The 21,086-nt window shown below is 40.3% G+C and overlaps 2 protein-coding genes across 9 annotated transcripts in view; one reads left to right on the plus strand and one right to left on the minus strand.

Moving 5' to 3' along the window:
* FAM98B (family with sequence similarity 98 member B) overlaps positions 1 to 5,834 on the plus strand; it is a 70,850-nt gene extending 65,016 nt beyond the window's left edge. For 3 of the 4 annotated variants that reach the window (XM_045013715.1, XM_045013719.1, XM_045013716.1), the window contains exons 9-10: positions 4,912 to 4,952; positions 5,751 to 5,834. In XM_045013715.1, coding sequence (XP_044869650.1) covers positions 4,912 to 4,952; positions 5,751 to 5,819 — 110 coding nt within the window. In that variant the 3' untranslated portion in view covers positions 5,820 to 5,834. Of the gene's footprint in view, positions 1 to 4,911; positions 4,953 to 5,598; positions 5,662 to 5,750 lie in introns of those variants that run through there. The other variant, XM_045013717.1, reaches the window with a different exon arrangement.
* The window catches only part of RASGRP1 (RAS guanyl releasing protein 1), an 85,314-nt gene that overhangs the window by 28,661 nt on the left and 35,567 nt on the right, over positions 1 to 21,086 (minus strand). For 3 of the 5 annotated variants that reach the window (XM_045013709.1, XM_045013710.1, XR_006578864.1), the window contains 7 exons: positions 17,469 to 17,574; positions 14,272 to 14,334; positions 12,540 to 12,671; positions 10,345 to 10,498; positions 5,298 to 5,471; positions 4,540 to 4,656; positions 3,727 to 4,002 (listed from right to left, as the gene is read on the minus strand). In XM_045013709.1, the coding sequence (XP_044869644.1) occupies positions 3,727 to 4,002; positions 4,540 to 4,656; positions 5,298 to 5,471; positions 10,345 to 10,498; positions 12,540 to 12,671; positions 14,272 to 14,334; positions 17,469 to 17,574 (1,022 nt within the window). Of the gene's footprint in view, positions 1 to 3,726; positions 4,003 to 4,539; positions 4,657 to 5,297; positions 5,472 to 10,344; positions 10,499 to 12,539; positions 12,672 to 14,271; positions 14,335 to 17,468; positions 17,575 to 18,440; positions 18,555 to 19,599; positions 19,776 to 21,086 lie in introns of those variants that run through there. The other 2 variants (XM_045013713.1, XM_045013712.1) reach the window with 2 other exon arrangements.

Consider the following 21,086-nt stretch of genomic DNA (forward strand, 5'->3'; position numbering starts at 1 on the left):
CTACTGCATTTTTACAAGGAAAATAAGTGGTCTCCACTCCACTGTAGTCTTACCATATGTAGTTCCTATGGTTATTATTGCCCAGACACTGCGTTATTTGTTTCGCTATATCTGAGATTTTGAGCCTCACATTATTACACTACCTTTTACAAAGAAATAATCTCTTTGGAAAGACCAAAATTCTGTTGTTGCATTGCACAAAGGCCAAGTGTCAGTTCTGTGTATTTCTGGAAGAGTGCTCCACTCCCAGGGGTGCTGATCTTGTCAAAGAGAAAGGGGCTTAAGGAAGAAGATTGGAGAGAAGCTGAGCAAATGACCATTTCGCAGGACTACAGGAAGACTGAGAGAGCCCCTTCAATAGAGGGAAGAAGTGTCCACTCAGACCCTGATGAAGAAGCTGTAGCCTAGTGTGTCTGGGTTTTTCCTTCTTTTTGACTATTTTTGTGGACCCTGAAAGGTGGTAATTTTTTGGGTCATCTGGAGGGCTAACCCAACCAACAGGGGACACTGGAATGCAGACCAAATCTGATAATGGTGGAAGCTGAACTGCACCATCATAGCCCTCAAACAGCATCGGTCCATCACTAGACATGGAGAACCCATCACAGGAGCTGAAGGAGGCGGCATATAGCTTCATTGCTATTCCTCTTCACCTCAGTCTATGCTGTCAGCCTGAAATCTGCTGTTTCAACATCTTGAATTCATCAAACCCAGCTGGGATCATAAACAGTGGGTAAGTACATGCAAGAGCCAGAAGATGGGTTGCTTATTCATAGTGAGAATTCTGGTGCTATCACCATTAATTTTAGAAAGGGGCTGTTATTGCACCTGGATGAGAGAGATTTTTTTTTTTTAAAGCTTGCCTACACCCCCTTTTGCCTTGGTTTCTGCAAATATTCCAGCAAATAAGCTTAGTGGCAGGAAGTTCTTGCAAATAACTAATTCTCAGCTGATATTAGATAGTTTTCACAGGAAGTGAATTCAGAACTCTTGCATACAAATATTCACACTAGAAAGCTGATTCTAGGAGCTATGCTTATATAAGCCACAAAGGAATGCCTGTACAGATCACCCTCTGTATCCAATCGAGAGCTTCAGCTCAAGCTACAGTAGCTCATGCCCTTAGCTCTAGAGTTCCTCAGGTCAATTCCTGCTATACCAGCCAAGATGGCATCTCGCATACTTGTATAAGCAGGGCCCAGAAATATAGCATGTGACACGTCCAAACAAAACCGAACAAGGCTACTCAAGTTTCTGATTTCAAATATATGCAAAAAACCACTTGAACAACCTACAGATCAAGAATTATTATTGCAGAAGTTGTAATGATAATTTCAAATAACCAATAAATCTTAAACTGGTTTCTGGCAATTCAAAAAACAAGCTAATTTTGTCAAATAATATTTTCATTATGAATTAATCACTCCTCCCTGCAATTACCACCACCTCTTCACACTGACATGTCTGCTGATGCAAAAGCAGGTGACTAAAGACAATAGGAAGGAGTAGGATGGAGACTGATGTGAGCCTGGGGGAGGAATAGGCTAACCCCAGGCCCTGGAATGCCAGAGAGAATCTACTATTGTAAAGTCTTACAGCAAACCCAGAGTAATGTACATCTGATACAGTCACAAAACACCCCCCATTTTCAAGGCTTTGCACTGAAATTGTGAATGGCTGCAGTTGTATATATTTCTAATGTGTAAAATTATTTTTGCTAAAATGTTATGGAAAAAAAGAAAGTTTAGGAACATAAAATCACTTTAAACAAGGTATTAAAAGCATTTTTTGTTTTGGGGGTTGTTTTTTTAGGGGTGGGGCTAGGGGAAATTCAGTACTTAGCAAGGCTCTGTAGGAAAACCTGACTGACTATGGCCCTGATTCAGTAACACAGGTGTTTTACTTCAAGCACATGGGTAGTCCCAGTGGTAGAGCTACTTATGTGCTTAAAGTTAAGTATGTATTTAATTGCTTTGCTGAAACAGGGTCTGTAAGCTGGAAGCAAAACTGGCCCATCTTGTTAAATTGCAACCTGCTAAAAATAAACAGCACAACCTGGGAAAAGTAAGTACATATTAATAATTCTTCATAGTTTGATAACACTCTAGGAGCAACTAGAATCGTAGGACTGGAAGGGACCTTAGGAGGTCATCTAGTCCAGTCCCCTGCACTCATGGCAGGACTAAGTATTATCTACACCTGGGGTCGGCAACCTTTCAGAAGTGGTGTGCCAAGTCTTCATTTATTCATTCTAATTTAAGGTTTCACGTGCCAGTAATAAATTTTAACGTTTTTAGAAGGTCTCTTTCTATAAGTCTATAATATATAACTATACTATTGTTGTATGTAAAGTAAATAAGGTTTTTTAAATGTTTAAGAAGCTTCAATTAAATTAAAATGCAGAGCCCCCGGACTGGTGGCCAGGACCCACGCAGTGAGAGTGCCACTGAAAATCAGCCTTTGGCATGCATGCCATAGGTTGCCTACCCCTGATCTAGACCATCCCTGACAAGTCTTTGTCTAACCTGCTCCAATGATGGAGATTTCACAACCTTCCTAGGCAATTTATTCCAGTGCTTATGTACCCTGACAGTTAGGAAGTTTTTCCTAATGTCCAACCTAAACTGCCCTTGCTGCAATTTAAGCCCATTGCTTCTTGTCCTATCCTCAGAGATTAAGGAGAACCATTTTTCTCCATCCTCCTTGTAACAATCTTTTATGTATTTGAAAACTGTTATCATGTCCCCCCTCAATCTTCTCTTCTCCAACTAAACAAACCCAATTTCTAAAATCTTCCCATATAGGTCATGTTTTCTAGACCTTTAATCTTTTTTTGACTAAAACAATGATATTGAGACACATGCACATCTCTTATTTAATGTGGATAGCATCCCTGCAGAACTAGTAACATTATCCTGGCAGAGATATTCCAGAAAGAACCACCATAAACACAAGAACAACAAGGAGTCTGGTGGCACCTTAAAGACTAACAGATTTATTTGGGCATAAGCTTTCGTGGATAAAAAAAATCACTTCTTCAGATGCTGAAGAAGTGGGTTTTTACCCACGAAAGCTTATGCCCAAATAAGCTGTTATCTGTTAAGTCTTTAAGGTGCCACCAGACTCCTTGTTGTTTTTGTGGATACAGACTAACACGGCTACCCCGATACATAAACACAAGCTAATTCCAGACAATCTTTGCTGGTACCATACAGCAGCTTCACAAAGTAAAGTAAAATATTCCTCAGAACTGAGGTACCTTTATCCCAATAGCATCTTATGATGCCTCTCCCTTTTCATGTTGAAGCACACAGCAGCTACTATAAGTAACAGGCACAGCAAACCCCTCCAGCATACCTGGAGACTTTTATAAGACCTATCTCTCCAAGTGTATCCAGGGAGTAAAGGCAGCTCTGCCCCTAGTTAGTGCCTCCTTAGTGAAAGTGAGGCAGTGCTTGCCAACGTAGAAGAGCACAGACAAATATCTTAATTCCTTCCTATAAAAATAACCCCCAGGAAACTACCAAACAGCTTGTATTATCAACTACCTTTTCCTACAGCCCATGTCCTCACCGGGACTACTGTGTAACCCCTACTGTACCCTAAAAACCTTACCTTTTTTTTTCATATTAGCTGTAGAAAAGTATGTATTTAGCTTTAAACACTTGAGAAATGCATGAAAAGCAGTTCGAAATAGGCAGTGTTTCTGTGATCTTACAGACCTACCGTGAGCAGATGTACAAGATCCTTATTAGCTTCTAAGGGAGGTGCCAACTCCTGGAGTTGTATCAGTTCATTTATATGGTTATACAGAGACTGTAGTTTATGCACATTAATTTTTTGGTCCTCTAAGTAATTTGGCATGGCCTCATAAAGGGAGATCAGGTCTTTCAAGTGGACCCCAAGGATTGGGATCTTAAAGTTAGTGCACTCATTGTAAGCACGTCGATAATTGTCATAGTTCCTATAAGATGAGAGCAGTTCTGTCATTTCATTAAACACCTAAAGAAAATAAACAAAATAGTAAAATTAATCATATTTTCTGTGTTCATGATTTTGTTCATGTGAACATATTTGTCTCTTCAGATGGTATAGAGACAGCCCATGTTATTTTTCACTGACATGTTTTTATCCTCCAGAAAGCCAAGCCAAGATTTACAAAACAAAACAAAGTAACCCTACAGGTCTAAATCTTCTGGCTTCAAATGAAACCTAGTTTACAACTGCTTACACATTTAATAATATTTTAAAAAGCAATCCACCAATATTTTCAGATTCCAAACCACTTAAACCCCCAGATTTTAGCTTCACAAATTAAGATGATTTTAAATTAGGTATCCTTAAAAATACAGCCTCAAGTCACCAATTCCCCATCTTCCCTCTCCCCCCACTTCTATCACCGCGTATTTGGAATCTTTTAATCTGTAAATGTAATTGGGGGGAAAAAAATAAAAATTGTTTGCCTGAAGGTTGTCCAATCTGTATTGCCTGATGGTAACTAAACTGTATGTTTATGATACCGAGTACAGTGATACTGACCTTGTTGACCTCATGAGGAACATACGAACTTGTTTCTTTGAGTCTGGAGATAGAGCTGTGACAGAGACCTCCTATCACTGCCATTAAAGTATTGAAATTCTGCAACTGGTGGAGCTTCTGTATTGACAAACAATATCAATTACTTAAGGTTTGAAGCTGTGAAATGTATACATCCAAACTATGCTTTCCTTTTTAGCTGGGGCCTAGGTTCCGTTGGTTCTACAGAGTTCCTAACAATTTCCTGTCTAGCACATCATTCTTGGTTACCATTTTAAAACAATCTTACTCCACTTTTATACTCAAGCAATGTTCTCATTTGTTGGGGTGGTGTGTGAGCTCTTCCTTTATACAAAAAGCCTTTTTATTCTACAGGCAGAGCGCGTCTCCAAAGGACACCTCTCTTCAGTGCAAAGGTAAGATTTTTAACAATATTCAATGCTCCTGTTCAGGAGAATCTGGAGCATGTTCTCTTTATCACAGTAATTCACTAGCAAATAGGCTCTCTAAATGGTGAAACCTCTGGAAGGTTAAGGGAAAGTATTGAGTGGTTCAAAAGGAAGTCTAGGGAGAGACCTACTGCAGTTGAAAATAAGGTGATACTCGATCATTTGCTATAAAAATAGAGACCACTGCCAACTATCCCTCCCAGCTGATCCCACTGGAGAATACAGGTAGTGGTGAAGGAGGAATAATTAAAGGGCTGACAGTTTCAAAGAAAGGACATATGACAAACACAAAAAGGTCAAAGTGAAACTGACCTGTGCAACATGAATAAACTTGATGAACACTTCAGCCCGAAGCTGTGGTGTTGGCCTACTGAGTACCATTAGTTGTACCCATTGGGAGATACCATTACAAAGAGCAATGGATCTTTCCATTGTTGGATTCTCCTTTACGCAACTGTTTACAATGTAATTCTGGTAATCTGAGAACTAAAAAACAAAAACAAAATTAAATCGCATCCAGACTTTGTATATTCCATGAAGCCTGTGTGCAGATATATATCTTCTTGCTAAATAAAATACAGTGACATGTTATGTATTTTATATTTATCTATAGGGTGGAAACCATCCCCCATCCCTAAGCTCTGCTCAGTACAGGGGGTAGAGGGAATTCAGTCTGGCAGCCAGCTGACGCTCCCCAAATTACCTTATGCCACTGTCAGAGGTAGTAAAGCTCTGTCCCACCATGCTCCCATCCTGTTCCCCCAGCAAGCAATAATGCCGAAGATGAAAGGAGGACTGCTGGTGCAACAGGAAGCTATGCCTCTGACAACGTGACACCAGCTGAGATTTCCCTCACATACAGGGAATTCTCTACTGGCCACCTCTGGCCAAAATATGTTCACTTCACTTTGCCGGAGTAGCACAAAGTGGCTGTGATGAATGAAAGAATCCAGCCCATAATTTGTATATGGCTGTTACATATTCATGAAATGGATTGGTGGTGGAATTCTCTCTCAATGCTTCCAATGTTTCACCTTCCTCTGCTGTGCTTGAAGACAAAGTGACAGGTATGTTGTTGTTTTTTTATTTAGAGCTGTTAGTAAGCAGGAAGCATCTTTTGAATTAGGATCTCTCAAAGGGAGGTTCTTGTGGGGTATGTAAGTGATCAGAATTTAGAATTCTAGTGTCCAGCAACTTCTGACTTCTACTGTTAGTGAAAACAAATTGAGTTTTCTTCTGTGCATCCATTCCAAAGGAAATTGACTGACGTGAATTAACTAAATATTACAGCCATCTTGTGGTCACTGCTCATGGTAACCATACAAAGATGCAGAAGCCCTGTATGATGTAGAACTTTTAAATTTACATTAACCTGCAATATGTGGCTGTGCATCTTGCCAAGGCCACTCAGGTCTGAACCACGCACTCAAGCCAGTCTGAGGGAGGAAACAGGAGGTGTGTGAAAAGCATTCCCTGAGATCCACCAGTCTTAGTGGCAGACCAGCAAAGGAACAAGGGTGGGGAGAGATACAGGGCCTTCAATCCTGCATTCCCAACTGGGATGGTCTAGAAGACTCAATCTGGCTTTGAGCCTTCTGACACAGAAGCTCCTAACCCTGGTCGGCAGGAGAGGCACATGTACTTGTCCCACCTTCAACAACTTCATGGATTCACTTAGTTCAGTGGGCCTTCAGAGAAGGTTAAATATAGAGGGAGGTTAATGGCTCAATCCAGCCCTTAGAGAAGTAGCTTAATTTTAGGGAAATTGGAGGGAAGATATAACTTTCTTATCTCGAGACACTGATTCTGATCTCACATATGCTAGTGTAAATATTCCAATGAAGAAATAATTCCAATGAAGTCAACATAAGTTCAGAATTAGGCTTGTGACTTCTTATTTTGCCAGGCAGATTGCAACGTCTTATTTAATTTAACCACAATGATCCAAAGGGTACATCCACACTACTCACCAGATCAGCGGGTAGTAATCGATCCCCGAACGCATTCCCGTCGACTCCAGAACTCCACCAGGGTAAGAGGCGGAAATGAAGTCGACGGGAGAGCCGCGCCGTGAGGACAGGGGGTAAGTCGAAATAAGATACGTCAATTTCAGCTACACTATCCCCGTAGCTGAAGTTGCGTATCTTACATTGACCACCCCAACCCAGTGTAGACCAGGCCTTTGTGTGTTTGTTACAACAATCAAAAAAGAATGCTCATCTTTATCAAAGCACTTTGCTCATCAAGATCAAGGGAGATATCGGATTCCATGTACTGAACCAATGTCCAGCCTTTGAATTTCCTTAATACTTCAGGATCATTTACTATGCAAGTATTTGATTCAGCCTGGAACAATCCAAACTGTGGGAAAAAATTAGGCTCAAATCCACAGCCCATGCACCAATTCTGACTTATTAAATTTGATTTTATACCAAGTGGAAAATTTATTCCTCTAGTAAGCCCATAAAAACAGAAACTGGAAGAGATGGATCTGTAATAAAAAGTAGTAAATTGTCAGCTCATAAGGCTGCTTTATGTTCTCTACAGCTTCTTTCTTGTCTTTATCTTTCTTTTGTTTCTTTTTTTTTACTAATACGAGCTATCAACAGTTCAAAATCCATGTAAAAAAGCAGAGATGACAGCCAACAACCTTGCTTTGTTCCCCTTGCTAAATTAAAAATGGAAGAAATATTAACGCTAATAAGCAGAGTTGTCTGTGAGATTAGACTGTTCACATCCATTGTTTGAATTTTGGACCAAAGCCAGATTTGGCAATAACATGGAACCCAAGCAGCCACTCTACAGAGCTGGATAATTTTTCAGTATTTAACTATATAATTATTATCTTTGTATTGGTTTCAGTACAATAATTAATAAGTTTGATTAGATTATGTTGGTTACCAGAAGTTCTCCCTTCTGGAAAATGCCAGAAGGCTTCCCTATAATGTTGGGCACATTTTTATATAATGTATTAGACAAGCTTTCAGAAGAATGTTGGTGTCTGAATTTATTATCAAGGTTATTTAACAAGGTTGGAATGGAAAGTAATTTTGCACAGAGCAAATAAACGTTAATTTCATTCAGAATAAACATACCTTTTCATCTCCGACTTGTATTTTTACTAAGAACAAACAGTTCGTCTGCCCCAAACGGAACAAGATAAAGGCTGAATGAAACAACTGAAAACAGCGTAGACTCATAGATGGCCATGTGAGAGATCTGAATTCAAAGATCATTTTGTTCTTGCTCTAGCTTGCAGCATTGGAGCAATGATGTTTTCAGCTTAGAGCATTTGAATATCAGTCATTTATCAGCCCACCTTAGTATCTTTTTTAGATAATTATGGAGGGGGATCTATTAACCATCCTGTTATAAGGTTGCATCCCACAACTAGATAGGAAAAGAAGTGGAATTAAAATAGCAAAATTGTGGCCCAGAATCTCATAGACCTGATTTCTGAGTACTTGGGTATTTTTTGTAAAATGGAAACCACCACAAGTCTTGTAATACCATTAAACTGAGTTCACCAGTACACTGTCCTAAAAAAAGTCCCAGTCTATGTAAGCATCTCCTGAAGTTCAAGTGGCTTAGCTATTTCGAGATTTAGGACCTACATAGGTTATCAGACCCTACGAACACACATGTTATCCCACCATTCTGTCATAATTCCATCAAACTCAAAAGCTCAGCTCTTAAAACCAGTGCTTTTTTTCAATAGTAACATCTTGTTCACACTGGACATGCTCAGAGAATTAAACACAGTCATTAAGACATTTAGATGGAATGACTACAAATTAAAACTAGACAAATTCAAATGAGAAATACAGTTCGGGGGGGGAGTGAGAGAGAGAGAGAAAAATACACACACCCAACAACCCAACAACTGTATGTCTTTTAAAAAAAAAAAAAACAGAGAGGGACATTAACCTTTGGAACAAACTGCCAAGAGGAGTGGTGGGCTCTCTCTCTCAATACCAAGACTGAATGTCTTTTTGAAAGATACGCTGTAGTCAGACACAAGCCTCTGGACCCAATATGGGAAATACTGGAGGAACAGTAATGATTTGATGGTAACTGCTAGCCTTAGAATGAATGAATGTATGAATAGTTACTCTCATGTTAGAATTACATCATCTAATTTGCAAAGTCTCTCCCATAACAGGGACAAGTATTAGGCTACTATAGTAGGGAGGCATTCTGCGAGGAGTTAAATAATCACATTGTTTAATGGATAATGCACTTTCTTTTCCTAACCAAGGTCCAGGTGAACTAATTTTTTATCTCAGATTATCACTAGTAAAGTATGGAGGAACCTATGTTACACAGCTAAATAACTGGCTGAGAACTGTGAGGGAACCAAGACTCTGACTGTGCATCATACTTGTTATTCCCATTAATCATTAATTAATTAGCGTCTGCACAGAGCTTTGAAAATGTTAAGCATTATATAAGCATTAAGTATTATTACTGCCTACAGGTAGGACCCTATGCGTAAATGCGTGACTTCAGTCCCAAGGCTGTTAGATTTTAACATAACATATGAGGAGTCACGTACCTGGAGCTTAAAATAAAGTGCACTGATGCATGACTAGGAGAGATTTTTTTGCAATCTGTTCAACATCCCTCTAACTGCAAAACTTACACTTCAGATTCTAGTGCTACCATCCAAAAGATGAGTCTCTTTGTTCTTTTAGCTATGCATCTTATCTCAGCAGCTTTCAAATCAGTATTGTACACATTTCCGGGGTGGGGAAAGGATCAACCATACCCACAAACACATTGCCCCTCCTTGCTGCTTTGAATCTGCTGTGCACACTTTTGTTTGACACATAAAGACTATCAAACCATACTGGCCTTTTCTTTAGTGTGACAAACTAAAAAAAAGACAGTCAGGTACAGCCCCAATTGGCCTGTTTAAAACAAAGTGTTACTTCAATATTTAAGGGGTTTCAGGGCTCTCCAGGAGCCCTTGTAAAGGAGTGCTGCAGCGCCCCTCTGCTGTCATAATGAGGTGAGTAGCCCAGGGAGACAGAATCAGACAGCCTAGCTCCTGCCGTGCTTTGCTCTCCCCATTCTCCAGTCCCCTCACCACCCCCCTGCCCCCATGCCACTTGCATCAGCTTAAACACTGTTTTGAGTGAAAGGAGATAGCTTGTTCCTCAGCCTCTCCTTCCTGACCCAACCTACTGTCTGAACATAAGGGGGTCAAACCTGTTTGCCCTCTCCACGGCTAGCTCCCCCGAACCAATACAAACACTTTTGGAAAAAACAAAGTAAGGATCAGGATGAAAGTGAGTCCAACCGCATGTACACAAGGTTAGTTGTTTTGTTTTTTCCTAGCCAAAAGCTGATCACTTACTGATATTCTTCGGAAGGACTTAAATTCAAGGTAGGTGAGGTGGTCTGATAGCTCTTCCGGCTCTAGATGATCAAAGAGAAGTGAGACTTTCCTTTTCTTACTGGTGTTGGGCTTTATCCGCTGTGTAAGCTTTCGGGACCAATCCCGGGAATTTCTTTTATTAAAAAATAGGAAAAAGTTTACACTAAAATTGAGGTTGATTTTTGCAGGAAAACTAATTTACATTTCCCCCAAAACATGGTTGCATCAGTTGCATGATTTATTGCAGTTGAAAACCAATGAATGATTTGAATTTCAAAAGAACAATTTCTTTATATTCATTATGAATGATGGATATTATGACATATGCAGTGTAGTTGTAGCCATGTTGTCCCAGGATATTAGAGAGACATGATGGGTGAGGTAATATCTTTTACTGGAAGTTGGTCCAATAAAAGATATTATGACAACAGTCCCGTTGAATGCTTTTAGCATGCATTTTTAAAGTACCCTTTAAAGATAGTAAAATTACATTATGAAACAGAATACAGCCATAGTGACATCTCCTCAGCATTGTTGTGCTTAACTCTCTTCAGTTTGCTGTGTCCATTGGATCAAATCCCAGTCCCATTAAAGTCAATGGGATTCAGTGGCAACAGGATCTGGTCAGTCCATTATGCCTTGTTATTGCCCCTGATTGTCTTCATGGGCAGCTCAACTGAATCTCATAAGGAAGCTTATACTCTATGGACAGCTATAAATTGTGGGTCAAATTCTGCTGCCTGTTTCTCTTAGGCCATGGCTACACTTGCAGATGTGCAGCGCTGGGAGTTACAGCTGTGTTCGTACAGCTGTGTAGGGAAAGTGCTGGTGTGTGGCCACACTGACAGCTACCAGCGCTGCAGTGTGGCCACATTTGCAGCATTTACAGCGCTGTTGGTGCATTATGGGCACTATCCCAGCATTCAAGTGGCTGCAACGTGCTTTTCAAAAGAGGGGGGTGGGGTGGAGTGTGACAGGGAGCGGGGGAGAGAGAGAGAGTGGATTTTTGGAGCCGACACTGTGTCAGCTCCCTGCCTTGCAAAATCTGACCATTTCCTTGACCCCTCATTCACTCTTAAATGCAAATAGCCTGCAGACCAGATAAGCAGCTGCTCCGACGGACTCCCTTTCTCCCCCGCCCCCACCGTGCTGTTTCTCTCCTCAAGCAAACACTAGCTGTAGACATTCATCCCCCTGCCTGCCTCATTCACAGCAAACAGGAGCTGTGTTTGTTTTTTAGATAAGCAGCTCCCGGAGCCCCGAGTTCACAACAAAACAAAGAGAGGCATCATAACAAAATAAAGAGAGTAATTTAGTTAAAAGCATTATGGGAAAATTCCGGAGGTCAGTTACAGCGTAGTAAGATTAATCACTGTTTACACTTGCACTCCAGCGCTGCATCACCAGCGCTGCAATAGTTATACCCGAGGCAGAGCAGGAGTACAGCCAGCGCTGCAGCCAGGGAGATGCAGCACTGTATGTGCCTTGCAAGTGTGGACGGTGACTAAGTTGCAGCGCTGTAAAGCCTCCACCAGTGCTGCAATTCTCCAGTGTAGCCAAGCCCTTATTTAAAAATGGGAAGAGTCTCTTCCCAGGAGAGAGCCACGTGAGATACGGCCCCTGTGCCCTTTATTTTTCTAGGTGCTCTGGGATCTGTTCTTGACCAGATAATAAGACCAGCAACAACACATAAAATAACATTAGGAATTAGATAGAATGAAATGAACCCTCTATTGTCTCCCTAGTAACCTGAATTTTGGCTTTTAAAAAGTCCACTGTTTTACCTCATGTACATGCTGAGTAAAATGTGTTCTCCTTTCTCACTGCCCTTTCAAGGAATTAAGTCTTTCAAAATCTTTCTTCACTTAAAGTCTTCTGTGTTCCTTACAGTGAAGTTTACCCTGTGCAGAGGGTCAGCACAAGATCTCTGCAACAATTAAGTTAAATTGAAGCCATATTTTTAGAGCTTTAATGGGACTTAAATTGTCACACACTGGCCCACGGCACAGGGGTAAATTTCACCCTCAGTAAACTGAAATCTTTTGCACATTGCTAATATAGGACACTTGGAAATATTCCTAATCTAGCTATTGGAGATTGGTTACTATTATTTTAGGCAAGTGAGATGGCAATATTGTTTTGTTTCCCAAACATATTAAAACCTTGACACTCACATTTGAGTTGTGTCAATTAGGCGACAGTGTAACTCCTCACCATTAGCTCTCACCAATTTCTGAAATTCCTCCATGGTGTTAATTAGACTAGAATCCATTTTGAACATGATCCAGAACTCTGTTATCCAATACCTATTGTGAATGGAAAATAGAATAATAAAATAAAGAATTTTGCTGGTTATTTGTGTAACTGAAACACCAGTAATGCTGCAAGGCAAACACCCAATCTGGTTTATAACTTCTATGCTCTTTTGGTTACTCAGATTTTAAATTTTGCTTCAAAGCACCTTCTCCAAAGTACACTGTTCTATCCAAATAGAGAGTTTATAATGCAAGAATCAAACACTTGTACTGACACTACCAACTCTGTCTTATTGCTTTGTATGACTGTGTATGTGACAAACTTCAACCTTTCTGATCATCTCACCATAGTATGTACACATACATAAATATTAAATAACACAGTGAGTTGGCTCAGTGCTCAGACCTTTAAATATATTGGGCAGATCCTCAGCTTGTATAAATCAGCATAGGTTCACTGACTTCAATGAAGCTACACAGATTTATACAAACCAAGGATCTGGTCTATTACTTTTTCTTTAGATGGTGCTTATCTGTACCACCAAATTCTACAACAAACTCATAGTTTTTTTAAATCAGTTAGTTTGACAGTGAAGGCAATGCCTGGTTCCAGGATTATTTTTCTTTATTATATATTGGGTGAGGGAGTGGAAACCTGCCACCCACAAATAAATAGAAATTGTTATGGGTGATACAGTTTAACTTGATATGTACAAGATATTTCCTGAGAAATAGTGCCTTGTACATGAGGTGGTCAGATTGCATGTATTATGTCTCATCTTTCCATTCAGCTTATTTGGCTTGTAAGCCATGCACACACAAAACCTGGGTTTGCTCTAATAAATGGACATATGTACTCTCCTGTAGGTGTGTGCATTTGTGAATTTTACACATGCACAATTTGAAAATGTATTCCATAGTGTCCTGTAAAATACTGAACCATTCGGCACTAATGAAGTACCCCTTTCTGAGGTAGAAAAATGGTCACTATTGAAAAGCCAACATTTGCCAGCATCTACCATTTATTTCCTGGTCTAAGTACTGATGAAAGTACTAGTGCTATGCAAAAACTGTTGGCAAATGCTGACTCTTTAATAAATACATTCTTTAAACTAAAATATCAACCATTAAATTAAATGTAATAGAAGGAAAAAGGAAATAATTTCCTAGGGTAACACTGCAATTGATTAAGTACAACTCCGTACTGAATGCAATCAGGAGTTGTGCTTCATATTGATATAGCCCAAGTATTCAACATTGCTTTATATGAAAGAGAAAACTGTATGGTAACCTAGGGCCCAATTCAACCAGTTGCTGATCACTCTCAACTTTCAGTGATGTCAATACAAGTTGAGGGTGCTCAGGCTTTTGGAGGCTCAGGGTCATAATTATGCACCCATAACATGGAGCTGAATTCATCCATTGATTTTAATGGATTTGCACCAGGACATTTGGGCCATTGTGCATAGATCTGTGCAAGTAAAACTTTAAGGAAGTCTATGGAATATTATTCCTCTTTTGAATGCTAACTTAAGAAATGCAAAGTCACTCTTATTTGTCGCACCACATGACCAGCTTGAACAGTAACTGCTAGCATGTCATTGTATCACTTATTTTATTTCACAGGTACATTTATGCAAAAAATTCTTACCTTACAAAATAGCATATCTTTACACAAAGCCCAGAAGACTTATTTTCTAAAGCATCCAGATATGTAGAGAACTGTTAAGGAAAACATGGCAGTTCATCCTCGCAGGGCTGGCTCTAGCTTTTTTGCCGCCCCAAGTGGCAAAGGAAAAAAAAAAAAAAAAAAGATAAAGCCGCGATCTGTGGCACTTCGGAGGCAGCTCTACTGCGCCGCTTCATTCTTCGGCAGCCGGTCCTTCACTCCAAGAGGGACTGAGGGACCCGCCGCCGAATTGCTGCCGAAGACCCAGACGTGCCACCCCTTTCCATGAGCCGCCCCAAGCACCTGCTTCCTGCGCTGGTGCCTGGAGCCGGCTCTGCATTCACAATCTGAAACTTGATATGTTCAGTATTTCCTGGGGCCTAATCCAATGCTCACTGATTGAAGCGAGTGGGAACTTTTCCATTGCCTTCCGTGGACATTGGATCAGGGCTTTGATGCATATTATTCTTCTGAAATCATTAGTGAAGGACAGATATAAATAGGACAGTTATAAATAACACTGACGTATTTGATCAAGTGCTGAGAGGTGTTAAGTACTTAAATGAACATTTGCTTTTTAGTTTGCTTCTTGGTAATTTGCTTCCCAATTTTCATTAGGACTTGTCCATTCATACAGCTTGTTAACATATGAAACAAAAGGTTATAAAATAGTACTAAATTAATCAAGGATCATTTTTATGGAGAACTGCCTGTTAACTGTTGTGATTTACCAGAGATAATGCTGGAGAAAAATATTTTTGAAGTGTGAAATATATATTAACTGCAAAGAGAACATTTATTTTTATTCTATAAATGATAATTTACATATATGGAAGATCAGTTCAGGAAAAATATATTATGGGCATTATGGATATTTTTCTCCTGCAGAGAGAGAAAATGCATCTCTTTATGAAGTATTGTGCACCTATAAAGAAGAACAGGAGTCCTTGTGGCACCTTAGAGACTAACAAATTTATTTGAGCATAAGCTTTCGTGGGCTACAGCCCACTTCTTCGGGTGCACAGAATGGAACATATATTGAGGAGATATATATACACATACAGAGAGCAAGAAAAGGTGGGAGTTGTCTTACCAACTCTGAGAGGCCAATTAAGTAAGAAAAAAACTTTTGAAGTGATAATCAAGATAGCCAGTATAGACAGCTTGATAAGAAGTGTGAGAATACTTACAAGGGGAGATAGATTCAATGTTTGTAATGGCTCAGCCATTTACCCCTTGTAAGTATTCTCACACTTCTTGTCAAACTGTCTATACTGGGCTATCTTGATTATCACTTCAAAAGTTTTTTTCTTACTTAATTGGCCTCTCAGAGTTGGTAAAACAACTCCCACCTTTTCATGCTTTCTGTATGTGTATATATAGCTCCTCACTATATGTTCCATTCTATGCATCCGAAGAAGTGGGCTGTAGCCCACGAAAGCTTATGCTCAAATAAATTTGTTAGTCTCTAAGGTGCCACAAGTACTCCTGTTCTTTTTGCGGATACAGACTAACACGGCTGCTACTCTGAAACCTATTTAAAGAAGATAATTTACAGACTGTCAGAGGGTCAGATTAATCTAAATGTGACCCAAATCTACTGCAAATTGACCAGAGCTGGTCATGTAATTTTGAGGGATGAAGAGTGGTGGAGCTGGAAATTTGAAGGCAACTTCAAAAAACTCAAAGCCCAGATTAGCTGATCCATTCAAATCTGCTTTAGTCCACCACTGGCTTTGCAAATACTTATATCTGGCTGGAAAGTCTGAGTGTGTGGAATTTAAAAATTGACAAATGAATTACTTCCCTGACTGCAGAAAACCCAAGTTCCAAAGGGAAGATGTAAACACTTGTTTTGTTCCATTGTAAAAAAAAAATGATCAGAAAGGAGTGGAGGCTGTCAGTGACAGCTTGAAGCAAATTTGAACCCAACTCCTATTTATTGAGGATTGAGGCCTCTAGAATTGATCACATGGTATATTTGGGTTGGTGTGGAATCAAGTCCCCTTTGTTTCTACTATTGTAGAGCAAAACCCCCGCACTTTAATATCTAATCTATCTATATTCTTTACAGGTGACGGACCTAATTTTGCCTTCACTTACAAAGGTACTACTCCAGTTGTAGTTATTATTGATTGAAAACAGGATTGTTTTCTTGACCCTGGGAAGCAAGTTGCCTCTGTAATTCAGCTATTTGTTTGGTTTACACTGTAAATGGGAGTGTCTCAATGTAAGTGAGAACTGAGCCCCATATCTTGTTATTTCTGAGGAAATGCAGGACCCTAAATTAAATGCCACTTATTCTACACTCCAAAAAGTAATTGCTTGATATCTTGGATTCTGCATAGTGTGGGTATCTAGGGAAGTCTGACTACTAATGTCATCGGAAGTCTGTTTTGCACAGCTATACTAATTGGAAACCAATAAAAATTAGAGTTGTGGGGGGAAGTACTAACTAAAACAAGTTGTACCAAGTAAATGCCTGACTCAGAGGTGCTTGGTGTCTCTCAGGATTGGTCCCTAATTATGTTATGATCCATTAATTATGAACAAACATTCAGTAAAGCTAATAGAGTTAGGCAGTATCTTCCACAGCTAAGAATCCTCTAGATACGAGAGAGCAGTTATGCCTGTATTCATGCTCTTAGCATCTTCTTTATGAGAGTCTGATGGGCCACAAACTCATTTTGTGAAAATATATTTTCACAAAACATTGAGGCCCCAAAATACGATAATTAGACTGGAGATTGTTTTAAAATTTACCCACTTCATTTTTGGAACATTTTAACTTTTATTTGCATGGAGACTGTAATCCAAGACTTAGTGCATATCTTTCAATGATTATCTGACATAGACTAGGTTAGCATAATATGAAGATCTTTCTATACATAAATAATTATCAATACTGGATCTGAGATTGCAATTGCCATGTAATTTTCTGGAAAGCCTTCTCCATATACCTTCTACCCTAGATCACTGATAACATCTTCCCAGGTTTGTTTTAAAATATGAAGACTTTTCTTAAGCACTAAATTTAACCTTTCAGTCATCATGAGATGCAGAGGTGAATGCACCAATTTATTAATATTGACCTGAAGGTTCTATACACTTACCATTTTGTCAATGTATTTCTGTATTACCTTACCTTAATAACTACAGGTAAGCATTATAAAGGATATAGATCAATTAGTTTTCGGAGCACATCCTCAGAGGGGATGATAACTCTGTGCATGGTCAGTGTTATCTGTAGCAGCTGGTTGTTTTGACATAGGTTTCCCTCTGAATCTGAAAAGTGAGGTGAAGCATTCTTATCAGGAACATAATAAGACTTGTCATACAAGAGAATAGGGTTTTTTTCAGCTTTCCTGTTCTGATCAGGCCTGTTCACCTAAGCAATATCAGAGACAGTAGCTACTCTGTTGCATTAAGGAGATGAGATTACTTTGCAAGCAGAGATGCACAGAAACAATTTGTACTTGCATAGAATATTTCATCCAAGGATTTGGAAACCATTTACAAAGATTAGTTCAACCTCAAAACATCCTGCAAAGATACACAAGCATAATGGCCCCAATTCAGCAAAGCACTTAAGCATATGTTTAATTTTAAGCAAGTGAATATAACCATTGAAACAAATTGATAAACTGAGGTGGAGAGGTTAGGTGAGGTGACTTATCCGAATCAAACAGTGAATCAGTAGCAGAACTGGATGTAGGTCCCAACAGGCAGATTTTTAAAAGGGCACATGCAGTTTTTTGCACCCCTAACTTGCATGCCCAAGACTCTAGGGTACACAGAGGTCAGGATTTACACTTGCACACAACTATGCATGCACAACCCTAATAAGAGTGTGTATATCAGGAGATTTTGCATGTGCAGAAGTCCAGCTATGTGCCCACTTAAGAAAAAAAAAGAAAAAAAAATCTAGCCCCAAAAGTCTTAACACAAGTTCTCTTCCTTTATCCATTACATTCACTGTACTAGTATTAGTTTTTACATACAAATTTGTGTTTCTCATATCTATACTTGGGAAGAATCCAGGATATCAAGTATTTCAGACACATTTAAATTAACATTACTGTAAATTTGTTACATAAATGCAAATATAATTACAAAGTATTTTATAAATATTCAAAGAAGGTATTTTATACCAACTCTGGAGAGAGAGGCTTCTCCTCTTCTTCTTCAACGCTTAGCCAGACAGCCAGCCGTAGCGATCATTCGCCATTTGGTCTGTTCCTGCGCAACCACAAAGGCTTGACAACCTGAGAGTACAACATCGGAACAGACTTGGTGAACCCATGTAATAGGGGGTTTGCATCTGGGCCACCTCCACCCCTCGGTTGGTGGAATTTTATCCCAAATGTTACAAACCACCCAGAGAACGATGTTTGCTGGAACATCTTGTGGCATCCTTGCAACATGTCCAAAAAGCATAAAGGTGCCACCTGTGGACAATGGCCCCAGTAGTCTGTAGACCCAAATGACCATGAACATCTGCATTACAGATGAAGTCACTTCACTTTATGCCCAATATACTACGCTGACATTTTGTGTGGAAAGCCTCCAGCTTTGTCCAATCTGTGTGGCATAAGTGTCCATGTTTTGCAGCCGTACTACAGTAGGGGAAGGATTCAGCTCGAACAAATCCTGAACTTCATTGTCATACTAAGATGTTGATTCCATATCCGTTGTAAACAGCCCATGGCAGATGCTGTGATGCCAATCTGATAACGACCCTCCGTGTGAGAATTGGAGGAGCTGGTAAGTATAGAACCCAGATAGCAAAAGCTGGAAACTGATCTGATGGCTTCGTTGTTCAAGGAGATTGGAGTCATGGGTGGACCAGGTTCTAGATTTTGCAGTTTTGTCTTTGACCATGAAACATTGAGACCAATCTTAGCTGACTCCTCCTCCATATGCTGGAGTGCCTCACAAAACCTGTTGGGACGCTGTCTTAAAAGAACAACGTCATCAGTGTAGTCAATATCTGTGAGTGAGAGATCACCGATCTCAATGCCTGTGGACTTGATGGAATGCTGCATTACGAAATCCATTGCCTGACAAAAAGAGTGCAGGGGCCAGAACGCAGCCCTGCCTAACACCAGATACTGATTTAAAAGGCACTGACACCCGGTTCCCCAGACGAACACGGGCAGTGGTTCCATTATGCAACTCTCTAATCAAGTCCAGCAGAGTGGTAGGGACACCTATGCCCTTCAAGGCCTTTCATAATGTGACACAGCCTACGGAATCAAAATGCAGCCTTAAGATCAACATACGCTCCATGCAGGGGCTTTCTGAACTCACAGTGTATCTCCGACAACAAGCCAAGGGCCAAAATGGCCATTTTGTAAAGCCTGACTGTTGTGGATGATGCTTCCGGTGTGGCAAAGTCTCCAGGCGTGCCAGCAAAACATACGCAAACACCTTCCTTGGAACAGAGAGCAAGGTGATCGGCCTGTAGCTCTTACATTCACTGCATGGTCCCTTGCCCTTATAGAGTGAGGTCACAATACTGTCCTTCCAGGCAGTTGGCAGGGTTCCAGTTCTCCTGGAACCCTGCCATCACCAGACAAAAGATGGCCAGAAGTGATTCTGCTGCACGATCAATAGCACATTTTAGCAGCTCTGAGGGAATGCCATCGGCACCGGCTGTGCATCCATTTTTCAGTTTAGAGATGGCACACTTCACTTCATCCAATGTTTGTGCATCAGTTCAAATGTCTGGATCCAGAACCGCAGTGACTGCCCGATCATCCAGCTCTGAACAAGCAGCAGCTGGAGACTATGATAACGTTCCACATAGCGTGAGAGAATGTCATCATCCAATTTACATGGATGGCCTTGGCTGTCATTCAGGATGCCATTTGTAGTGACAACCTCTCGACCACTGGGGTTGCGAATGGCACGGAATACTAGCTTCAAGTCACCCCTGGCTAAGCCAAATTTGACGTCATCTACCACTTGGTTATAATATGCCTCGTGATCGTGGAGTGCCAGGGTGTTAAATTTTCACTTCAGCTGATTACGAGTGCCCTTATCACCACGCTGGTGGGCTGCGGCCTTCAATTTAATTATCTGGAAGGCCTCCTCCGAAAGCCAGAGTCGGCGTGCTGGATGCCTACAGCCAATCGTCTGCTCAGCAGATTGGTTGGAGGTAGAAGTATACAGGGACCAGGCAACCTCCACGTCGTCTGGCAGATTAGCTAGAGCCGAGACTCTGTTGCTGACGTCAATATAAAACCTGTTGGCTAAACCTGGCACACGAAGTGCGTCGATGTCAAACTTCTTCATCATCACAGAGGACTTACCTGCTTATTGGAATATCAACACCATACGGGCGACCACTAGATGGTGGAGAGGCTGGTTGGTTCAAATAAAAATTGGATTGACTTGCGATTTGAAAATAAAATGTAACCTGTTTTGAGTGCTTTTAAATATATTCTCCTCTGAGAGCCTGCATTTATGTTACTAGTTGAAAAGAACAGCTGAAAACCAAAATAGCATAAAAATATTCTTGAAAGAATGCTTAATGAGAAGGCAAAATGGAAAGAGTAGGCAAAACCCCAGAATTGCAGCATACCTAGCTGCATATATTATTAGAGGAAAAACATTTTCAAGTTGCATATCACCCTATGGAGGTGTTGTCAAGGTTAATCCACCTAAAAAACAATATAATGAAGAGGCAGCTGTCAAGTAAGGGTTTTGGTGCTATCGGAAGTTCCCAACTGGAGAAGGTAGACTCCAGAGCTGAAATCTCTCCTGCCGATCAAAAATCTAGGATGAGAAGCCTC

Source organism: Mauremys mutica, chromosome 4 (assembly GCF_020497125.1).
Source record: "Mauremys mutica isolate MM-2020 ecotype Southern chromosome 4, ASM2049712v1, whole genome shotgun sequence".
Classification (NCBI taxonomy): Eukaryota; Metazoa; Chordata; order Testudines; family Geoemydidae; genus Mauremys; species Mauremys mutica.